Consider the following 11,220-nt stretch of genomic DNA (forward strand, 5'->3'; position numbering starts at 1 on the left):
TTGAACACTAATAGTATCATATTTGAGTTCGAAAAGCATAGAATTAGGGAATTGATAAGAGGGGATGGAATAAAGCAGGTAGTTACAGTAGTAGGCTCGTGTTTGTAGCTTCAAATAAGAAAATGAAAACTTTTGTTTTCAGCCTCAGTCTGGAAGGTGAGTTAGGTAAGACAATTAAGTGGGTGGGGAGGACCCATTAGGAACTTGGGTTTGTGTGGGAACAGTCACGCACCTCTTTATTTTAAATGAAATACTCTTTTAAAAGCAATGTCATTGGGGGCGCCTGGGTGGCTCAGTTGTTTAAAAGCTTCCAACTCCTAGTTTTGGCTCAGGTCGTGATCTCATAGGTCGTGGGATCCGGAATCGAGCCCAGAGTCGTGGCCAGCCCCATGCTCAGCGGGCAGTTGGCTTGAAGATTCTCTCCCTCTGGCCCTCCCCCCTGCACACAAGCACTCTGTCTCTCAAATAACAAAACTTGAAAACAACTAAGATACTCTTCAGTAAGTGAGTGGATAAATAGACTGTGACACATCAAGAAAATGGAATATTATGCAATGTCAAAAGGAAATAAATTATTATTATTTTTTAATATTTATTTATTTGACAGAGACACAGCGAGAGAGGGAACACAAGCAGGGGGAGTGGAAGAAGGAGAAGCAGGCTTCCCGCGGAGCAGGGAGCCCGATGTGGGGCTCGATCCCAGGACCCTGGGATCATGACCCGAGCCAAAGGCAACTGCTTAACTGACTGAGCCACCCAGTCGCCCCAAAGGGAAATAAATTATTAAGCTGTTACAGGATTTCTCTTCTGTGCCCGAGGTTCTTGGTCACACGGCTTCGAAGAATGAAGAGGTAGACCAGGCGAAGAGTGGTGGGCAGCAAAGCAAAGTTTATTGAGCCATAGTAAAGTTTATTGATAGTACAAAGCTCCCAAAGAGGGAGGGGACGAGAAAGAGTTGCCAACTGGCGATTAGATCTAGGGGTCTTTATGGGCTTGGTGGGCTGTTTTAATCTGATTAACCCCCCATGCGCCCGTCACCCAATCAGGTTTTTGTCATCTATCACATGGAAAGGGTGGCGGACTCCTTCCAGGGTGGTGTAAAATCCTTTTAAGGGTGGTTTTCTATTAGGGTGGGGGCCCCTTGTCCCTGCCTGCCTTTCTTCCAACAATCCTTCATTAAGGCCATGCAGAGACATGGAGGAACCTTAAATGCACAGCACTAAGTGAATGAAGCCAATCTGAAAAGGCTCCATACTGTATCATTCCAACAATATAACACGCTGGAAAAGGCAGAACTGTGGAGACAGTAACAGTTGCCAGGGGTTGGCATGAGGGTGGGAAGAAGAGAGCACAGAGGATTTTTCGGGCGGTGAAAATGCTCTGTATGCTAGTATGCTGGATGGATACATATCATTATACATTTGTCCAAATACATAGAATGAACAATGTCAAGAGAGAACTCTAATGTAAACTATGGACCTTGGGTGATTATGGTAAGTCAACATAGGTTTATTAGTTATAACAAATGTACCGCAGTGGTGGGAGATGTTGATAATAGGGGAGGCTGTGTATATGTGGGGGCAGTGGGTGTATGGGAAATCTCTGTACCTTTCTCAGTTTTGCTGTGAACCTAAAGCTGCTCTAAAATATAAGAGGCCCTTGGCTTAGTTACTGGCTCACCATAGACCCTCAGTAAATCTTTGCCCAGAAGTAAGTCCTAGCTCCCCTCTATCATCTGGTGCCTTGGGAAAGCTCCTCCACCGCCCCGAGCCTCAGCCTGCTCCTCAGGAAACACCCAGATGGAGGTGGGGATGGGCAGTTTGGACGGTCCTTCCTCAGCTGTGAACCGCGTGCACTAGGAACAGGCATCTGCAGGATAACTGGTCTCCCCGCCCTTCCCAGATCTGCGTTTCTCAGGACCCCGATCCCCCCGCCCCCCCTCCCCCCCAGTCTTCTCCCTCTCAGTCAGTGGCAGCTCCTGTCTCTTCGGAGCTAGAGGAAAAACCCAGTGGCATCTCTGCTTTGTCTCCTTCTTTAACGCCCCACAGCCACTCTGTCAGCACATCCTGTGGTCTGTCTGCTGCTCTCTGTCTTTGGATTCTGATCCACCCTCCCGGGGACACTGGGGGACCCCTTCTCTGGCTTGCCTGGCTCTGGCCCGCCCTCTCCGGCCTAACAGACTCCGAGCATCTGACCTTCACCTGGCCCCCTGCCCCACCGAAGCCACGCCCCCTCGGCCGTCCTCTTACCAGGGCTGCACACCTACTAGCATTCTTGCCCTTCCAGCCAGCCCGTGTCCCTTTCTGCACCAGAACTTCCTTAGGTCGCTCACTTTGCCTGGAGGGGACTGTCCTGTCTCCTTAGCCCGGATTGCCGCTTCGGAGACTGGACTTCATTTGACCTTAGTCACCTCCCCAGGGGGGCCCTCGGTGGCCCATTCGTACTAGTGGGGGTGAGCCTGTCACCCACGGGCTAGCCTCCTGTTCTGGCATCTGACACTCAGCACGTCTAGTGAAATGGCTCAGGTCGTGCCCGTCCTCGGACTGGATTACAAACTCCCTCGTGGACTAGAATCTCAGGGAAGGCAGAGACGGAGCTGACCCAAGTCGATCTGACCAGAGCCTTAGCATAGGATCTTGTACAGTCATTGTTGGGGGAAGGAAGCTGTGAAATGGTGCCGCAAGAAAGAGCCCCGGGCACTCAAGAAAACAATGACCTTTTAGAGGGAAGATCTTTGACCCCTGGGGGAAAAAGATGTGGACTCCACAGGTAGAGGGAATCTGAAGAAGATGGCCTCAGGCAGCTAAAGTGTGAACTTGCCCTGACAGGCTGCCCAGCCCCCCCTGTTTTATTTCTGTGGTTGAGAAGACATTCTGCCCAAGCTCCTGCCTCACTCTCTTTATCACATCAGCTGCAGGTTTATCCTTCCCACGCTATGGCCACATATCCCTCCGGTCTCCATTCTCTCTTTCTTCCCCACACCCTGGGCACCTGAAATCACTGGACTTGGTCTGACCGGGGTTGTAGGAAAAGCAACTGTTTGGATTCAAATAGACGTTACAGGGATTGGAGTCCATTCTTACTCCTTACTTCAGGCTGTGTAAGCTGGTCGGGTGAATAGTTTAACCTTCCTGACTGACAAGGATTCAGGGACACTGAGTAAAGTTCTCATCTCCTTCCTGCCTTGTCAGGAAGCCAAACGAAGAATGTAGAAAGATCTATTTATAAAATGCATCTATATATCAATACAAAGAAAATACAACAAAATATTCTAAAACAATCCTTGGGTTGGGGAGGATTTTGACCCTTGAGCTTTTTTGGACAGGCACTCAAAAGAGGGGCTGGGTCAATCCTAGTACAGGGCCATAACGTGCTAGAAGTCAACTTAAAGTTTGGTCAAGCCCCTGAGTGTAGTTATTGGAATGGGAGTGAACATGTAGATAGTTTCTGTAGTTCTCACCATACAGAAAAAAATGTCTTATATATGTATTTCAGAATATGATTATTTCTGGATAATAGAATTATTTCATTTTGTGTGTCTATGTTTAGGTATTTTTAAACTATGATGTTATTGTAGCAATAATATTAATATTACAAATAATTTCTTTTTATTTATGAAGCTCCTTACATCCTTATTTTTCCCATTTTTTAAATTTAAGATTTTTATTTATTTATTTGAGGGAGAGCGAGAGAGAGGGAGCACACAAGCAGGAGGAATGGCCAAGGGAGAAGCAGGCTCCCTGCTGAGCAGGGAGCCAGACATGGGGCTCAATCCCAGAATCCCAGGATCATGACCTGAGCCAAAGGCAGATGCTTAATTGACTGAGCTACCCAGGCACCCCTTTCCCCCATTATTTATTTATTTATATTTATTTATTTTTAAAAATTTTATTTATTTATTTGACAGAGAGAGTGCACAAGCAGGGGGAGCGGCAGGCAGAAGGAGAAGCAGACTCCCTGCAGAGCAGGGAGCCCGACGTGGGACTCGATCCCAGGACCCCGAGATCACGACCTGAGCCGAAGGCAGACGCTCAACCAACTGAGCCACCCAGGCACCCTATTTATTTATTTATTTTTAAGATTTTATTTATTTATTTGACAGAGAGAGACACAGCGAGAGCAGGAACACAAGCAGGGAGAGTGGGAGAGGGGGAAGCAGGCTTCCTGCGGAGCAGGGAGCCCGATGCGGGGTTCGATCCCAGGACCCTGGGATCATGACCTGAGCCGAAGGCAGACGCTTAATGACTGAGCCACCCAGGCGCCCCCCCCATTATTTTTTAATTATAAGAAATTTTATTTTTTTTAAAGATTTTATTTGAGAGAGAATAAGAGAGAGAGAGAGCACATGAGAGGGGGGAGGGTCAGAGGGAGAAGCAGACTCCCCGCCGAGCAGGGAGCCCTATGCGGGACTTGATCCTGGGACTCCAGGATCATGACCTGAGCCGAAGGCAGTTACTTAACCAACTGAGCCACCCAGGCGCCCCTAATTATAAGAAATTTTAAAATATGTACATAAGTAAAGAGAATAGGATAATAAACGCCCATAAATTACTCATTCTCAATAGCCATCCACATGTGGCCAATCTTGTTTTATCTGCCGATTCTGGTCCTGCCTCTCCCTTCTTCACTTAGATAGTTTTTATTTTTATTTTTATTTTTTTTAATATTTTATTTATTTATTTGACAGAGAGAGACACAACGAGAGAGGGAACACAAGCAGGGGGAGTGGGAGAGGGAGAAGCAGGCTTCCCACAGAGCAGGGAGCCCGATGCGGGGTTCGATCCCAGGACCCTGGGACCATGACCTGAGCCGAAGGCAGCCGCTTAACGACTGAGCCACCCAGGCGCCCCTAGATAGTTTTTAAATAATATATCATTTGAAGACATGATAATCACCTCATCTGGGATCAAGCCCCACATGGGGCTCCCAGCTCAGCGGGGAGTCGGCTTCTCCCTCTGTTACCCCCCACCCCGCCTCGTGTTCTCTCTCACGGGCTCACTCTCTCTCAAATACATAAATAAAAAATCTTTTAAAAAATAAAATAAAAATGAATGAATGGGGAGCCTGGGTGGTTCAGCCAGTTAAGCCTCGGAATCTTGGGCTCAGGTCATGATCTCAGGGTCCTGGGATGGAGCCCTGTGGGGCTCTGGCCTCAGCAGGAGCAGGGAGTCTACATGAGTAGAGATTCTCTCTCCCTCTGTCCCTCCCCCCTTCTAAATACACAATAAATAAATACATACGTACATAAAATAAAGTGAAACTGACCTACGTGGTTATTATGAGGAAGACGAAAATTCTTAGGCCAAAGACACTTAAGTGCTTATTATAATTACAGGAACCCCCCTCCCCCCATCCATCGCTTCCATCCTTCCTTTGTTCATGTCCCTCCCACTTATGGGAGGAACCGTGTTTGAGGGGTGGAGTCTTCTCAGCTGCTCCTTCCGACATATATGCGGATTTCCTAGAGTGTGTGGGTCCCTGCGCAGATGAAGGAACCTGGAGGGTCCAGGTAAGCCCGGAGATGGGAGGATGTGGGTGCAGGAGGCTGGAGCGGGAAGATCCCTGGCCCCCTGAGTTAAGTACTCAGTGCCTGCGAGAGAGCGCACCTGGAGAGAGCGCGCCTTATCAGGAATGACACACTCGGGTTTGGCTTATTTCAAAACACAACCCTTGTGTTACATGGTTCCTCGTCTCTCAAACAACCTTGTTCAGAATCAGCTGAAATGGGACAACCGGGTGGCTCAGTCGTTTAGCGTCTGCCTTCAGCTCAGGTCATGATCCCAGGGTTCTGGGATCAAGTCCCGCATTGGGCTCCTTGCTCGCCGGGGAGCCTCCTTCTCCCTCTACTGCTCTGCCTGCCGCTCTCCCTGCTTGTGCTCTCTCTGACAAATAAAATCTTAAAAAAAAAACAAAAAACACCTGAAATGTTTGCAGAATGCACAGTACCCAGGTCCCACCCTGTCCTAAAGGGGAATTAATATCTGTGTGTGACAAAGCCCGGAGAGGGGTGTGACGTTGAATGTAAAATCTCGATACAGGTTGTCTCGGTGAGAAGTGGTTTGTGGTGGGGAGAGTGGAGAGCCAAGAGCCGTGGACCCCTGTACCCCTGATTCTCAAAGCCGTGCATGGCCTTGGTCTTTCTTAATTTAACCAGTCTGCTTTTTTACAGAGGGCAGACTAAGTCTCAGAGAGGTTAAGTAGTTTACCCAAAGTCACAGAGCTTGTAAAGGGAGCACCAGGAATGTAATTCAACAAATACTTAATGAGTTCCTGAGCTGGATGCTTAAGGGTCATTTAGGAGAAATAAGGATACAATCTTACTCTCTTGGTGGTTAGTGGGGAAGACAGCTTGACCTCAAGGAAAACCACAACACAGATTAAGGTTTCCGAAGGGGAGGTGTCTGATACTGAACCTTGAACTAGGATACTGAGGACAAGACAGGATGTGTGAGATCTGAGGGAAGAAGAGGAACTAAGGAAGGAGACTAATGCATGGGCCAGACCTCTGCTGGACCTCAGGTCAGCAGTATGCCAATGTCGTGGGGCCAGAGGTTGGTCAACTTGGAGAAAGTGAAGGAAGAACTGGGACTGAAGGTAGCTTGGGGAGGGAGAGGGTGGCAGGTAAAGGGTCTGACCATGAGCGGTGTTGTGGACCCCGTGAAGGATTTGGGGAAATGAGCATTTTCTAAATCCTGCACCTGTGTAAGCAGGAATGGCAGGCGCCTGGTCGACTCAGGCTCCAGGTCACATGGTCATCCTGAAAAGCCTACAATTCTGAAACTCAAAACAGCTGTAAAACAAGTTTTTGATAAATTTGGTGCAAAATGTATTTGGCAGAACTTGACCTGGCATGAAGCTTTTTATAACCTATAAAGGATAGTTTTAATTATCTTACTTGGTTTGGGTTTGCCATCCCAAAATAGGCTCTTTCACAGCATAATGATTATTTCAAGCTAATTACTTTTGAAAGGCGGCAAATGCCGGTGAATCTTTGACAATAGAATAGATGTTGCCCTTTTGTGAAGGAAATTTACATTCATCAGAGAAATATCCATTTGTAAGGGTTTCTTGCTCTTGGTATCAGGAAGAGGGGCAGGACTAAATCTTGAAACCCTTATCCAAAGAGTGCAGGGACTCAAATCTGCCTAACAACCTTGACCCCTTGATTACTCGGCTTTGCCTGATAACCTCCTCAAACTGCCCCCCCCAAGATCTTTTGTCTAGCTGGGGGTGGTGGTATTTAAGGTGGTGGCTTGGGCCATTTTGGGGAGTTACTCAGTGTTCCTAACTCCCTTGTGTACAGGATGTATACATATTATAAAACTTACGTTTTCCTGTGTTAGTATGTCTTTTGATTAGAGCGGAGTCTCAGCCAAGAACCTAGGAGGATAGAGGGAAAATTAGTATTTCCTCCCCTATACCTTAGGACCAGGGATGAAAAAAGCAAACCAAATTGGTATATGTGAATTCTGAGCCATCAGAAAAACAATGTTTCAAGCTTCAAAATTGAGGAGATTTCCTTAAGTTCTGTATTCTCATAAGACAAAAATTTATAGTGCTATTATAGTCCTTATTTACCTGATTGTAAGAGTTTGGGATTGTAGGGGAGGAAAAATGTTCCCTTCTGTCCTTTTAGGTTCTGTGGCTAATCTAAGAATTGAGATAGAGTGGATTAACAGGGAAAAAAAATAATTACATATTTGTGCACAGGAATGTCACAAAGATAGACTGAAAAGACCACCAGACAATTGAGACTTACATACCATCCAGAACTCAGGAAAGAGCTAAGGGCCTGGGACTTCTGGGGTTGGGGGAGGCAATTCCTGGGAAGGTGAGTGGAAAAAAATCTGTGATAAAGGTGGTCATGTTACACAGATAAATCTCTTAGGTGAAAAAGTTCTCTCTGGTAATAGCTCTCTTCTTGCTACAGGCCCCCTTAATAATATAAATTTCCTTTATAATTGCAGATTTCCCCCACAAATGGGGAAATTATGTTTTGAAGCCAGTTAAGATGGAGGTAAAGGGCCTTTCCCGATTCTGAGTCTTGATTGCCTTCATCTCAAAATAATTCACATACCAATGGCATAATTTTGGGTGGCATGTTCTAAACCCCTTCAAGATGTAAGATGAATTCCACATTAATGGATAGGTGACCAAGGCTGTGTCTTAATTTGGGTGTTTTACATCTATCTGTCCCAGAGCTCATGCACTTTCCACAGCCCAAGTTGGGGTGAATGGGAGGTAGGTGGGATGCGGAGATTGTGGTACCCCGAGTGGGTAGGAATAGATGGGGCATAATAATAAAAGCATGGGAATAAAAGATTGGAGTTAGAAAAGAATAATTGGACTAGAATGTGGTAGTGGGTAAGACCACCTGAAACCCCAGAGTTTTTGGAAGTAATATCATCTCTCCTCCAGTAATTAATGATGTGGGGAAACAATTGTTCTCCTGGGAGAGCTGCTTAGCTTGGCTTTATTTTCTGTTTCCAGAGGCTGGAGAGTAGTTGTCCCGCCGAGTTGTGACTGGCTGCAGGCTCTAGGAAGGGCTCCTCTTGGCAGCTGGAATTCAAAGGCCTGAAGCTTCACAGGACTTGAAGAGCCGCCAGCAAAGTGAGGCCTGAGATTTTAGGGTGTATCCACTTCTCACTGTGGAGCCCACGCTCCTGAAGAAAACCCACCTCAGTGCAGTCCTTCATTTACAGCCCAATGGCAGTCCCGGCAGCCCTGGCAGGACTCCAGGCCAAAGCCAACTGTCCCGTCTGTCTGGATTACCTCGGAGACCCCGTCACCACCGACTGTGGGCACAACTTCTGTCGCTGCTGCATCCAGCAGTCCTGGGCTGATCGCAAGGACAGGTTCCCGTGCCCCGTGTGCCGTCACGCGTGCCAAGAGAGGCACTTGAGGAGCAACACCCAGCTGGGAAGGATGATTGACATTGCCAAGCTCCTCCACGTCACCAGGAGCAAGAAGAGGAGGCTTGAAGAGAAATATCTGTGTGAGAAGCACAACCAGGTCCTGACCCTCTTCTGTGAGGAGGACCTCGAGGTGTTGTGTCCCAAGTGCACGCAGCCCCCTGGCCACCGGGGCCACCAGGTGAGGCCCCTGGGGGAGGCCGCCTCTCATCACAGGCAGAGGCTCAGCCGTTACATCAGGCCCCTGAAGAAGCAGGTGGCGGACGTTCAGAAATTAATAAACATTCAAAGCAAAAAACCCTTAGAGCTGAAAGAGAAGGTGGAAAACCAAAGGCAGGAATTACTCTCTGAATTTGAGTGCCTGAAGCAATTTTTAGAACGTGATCAAGCAGCAGTTCTTTCGAGGTTAGCTGATGAAGAGAAGGACATGCAGCAGAAGCTCAGTGCAAACATAACGGCATTTTCAAACTACATCTCCTCACTCAAAGGTCTACTGAGTAAAGTAACAGAGAACAGTGCGCTGTCTGAATTGGAATTGCTGTCACAAATTAAAAATTTCTACAGGAGGTCTGAGGATGAGATCAGTCCATCAATTTTCTCAATCCAGTTAAGAAGAGAAGGCTGCAGCTTTCCTCCCCAGTATTCTGCTTTGCAGAAAATTATAAACAAATTTAGATTAGACATTATCCTAGACCATGAGACGGCACACCCTAACCTGATTGTCTCAGAGGATAAGAAGTATGTGACATTTACGAAGAGAAAACAAAGTGTTCCTCATTTTCCAAAAAGATTTACAGCCAATACAGTCGTCCTGGGTTTTCCATATTTTTATTCTGGCAGGCATTATTGGGAGGTAGAAGTGGGAGACAAGTCTGAATGGGCTGTGGGGATTTGCAAAGACTCTCTTCCTACAAAGGCCAGGAGATCTCCATTGGCCTGGCAGGGGTGCTGGATGATTCAGCGGCAGGAAGGTGGCTATGAGGCAGTGGGAGCTATACCAACGCTGCTGCGGTTAGACGTGAACCCCAGAGGCATTGGGATTTTCTTGGACTATGAGCTGGGTGAGATCTCATTTTATAACAGGACCGAAAAATCTCACATCTATACTTTCACTGACACTTTTACTAGACCTCTTAGGCCTTATTTCTATGTAGGACCTGATTCAAAACCTCTCCGGATCTGTATGGGAACAGATTATGAATGAAAACTCCCTGGATCATCTTTGTTCGTTTTAAAGAATGGAAGGTGGATAGGCTATCGTATTAATATGCCAGTAAAGCTAATCCTTCCACTGCCCCCAGTTTTTTCTTTCTCAGTTTCATCCAAGAAGAAAGTTATTTTGTTTAAACAACTCTAGAACAGTGCTAGTGATGCCTCTCTCCAGGAATGTCCAAGGGTTTGCTGGGTGTGAGGGTGATTAAATTTGGCAGAAAGTGCAGACGGAGTTGGCAAGGGATTAACCAAAACAGAACTGGTCAACTTGCTCTCAGCTCTGTGGAAGTTGTGCTATTAAAACATTGTGCTCTTCCTGCCATGTACCCATTGTGTACTAGACAGGAGACGATTGTAACCTTGGTTTTCCTGAAGGACACAATTGAAGGGGTTGGGGTGGGCATCGGAGAGAGCCTTCAACAAACCAGGGTTTGACAGCTTTTCCCCTTACCCCAAGGGGCTGGCTGCTCATGGCACTCACCACATCTGCTTTCTTAGGAACCCTTTACAGAGTTTTGATTTCATTCTAAATTCTTTGTTCTTAGGCATTGTAGAGAATTGGAAAGTCTTACTAATAAACAGACATTACAGTTAGATACCGTGCCAGAGACTAAGAGATGAATCACCAGGTAGTAAAAGTTACTCAGGCACGATGGCATATCTATTTTTAGTCAGCATTTTCTTACAAGTGTAAGCAACTTTTACTGAGCCCTAACAGTGTCCCGGGAGTTATCGTATTTTCAAAGCCAAAACTGAGTGGAAGGCTAGGTTGTTAGAGATGCCTGCGTGTATTTTTTTTTTTAAGATTTTATTTATTCATTTGCGAGAGAGAGAACAAGCCGGGGGAGAGAGGCAGAGGGAGAGGGAGAAGCAGACTCCCTGCTGAGCAAGGAGCCCGATGCGGGACAAGATCCCAGGACCCTGGGATCATGACCTGAGCCGAAGGCAGACGCTTAACCATCTGAGCCACCCAGGCGCCCGCCCATGCCTATTTAAACTCTGGAACACTGTACTAACTTCACCGGAAGGACCTAGGTTCTGCTCATTTTCTTTTCTTTTCTTTTCTTTTTTTTAAGATTTTATTTATTTATTTCAG

General features: G+C 46.8%; 1 protein-coding gene across 1 annotated transcript; it reads left to right on the forward strand.

Annotated features, from left to right (window-relative positions):
• Window positions 1-8,706: 8,706 nt before the first annotated feature.
• On the forward strand, window positions 8,707-10,116 carry LOC112825840 (tripartite motif-containing protein 75-like). Its single transcript, XM_025873947.2, has one exon. The coding sequence runs from the start codon at window positions 8,707-8,709 to the stop codon at window positions 10,114-10,116; it is 1,410 nt and encodes a 469-aa protein (XP_025729732.2).
• Window positions 10,117-11,220: the final 1,104 nt, after the last annotated feature.

Source organism: Callorhinus ursinus, unplaced genomic scaffold, assembly GCF_003265705.2.
Source record: "Callorhinus ursinus isolate GAN/ISIS: 27379988/994484 unplaced genomic scaffold, GSC_fseal_2.0 scaffold4, whole genome shotgun sequence".
Classification (NCBI taxonomy): Eukaryota; Metazoa; Chordata; class Mammalia; order Carnivora; family Otariidae; genus Callorhinus; species Callorhinus ursinus.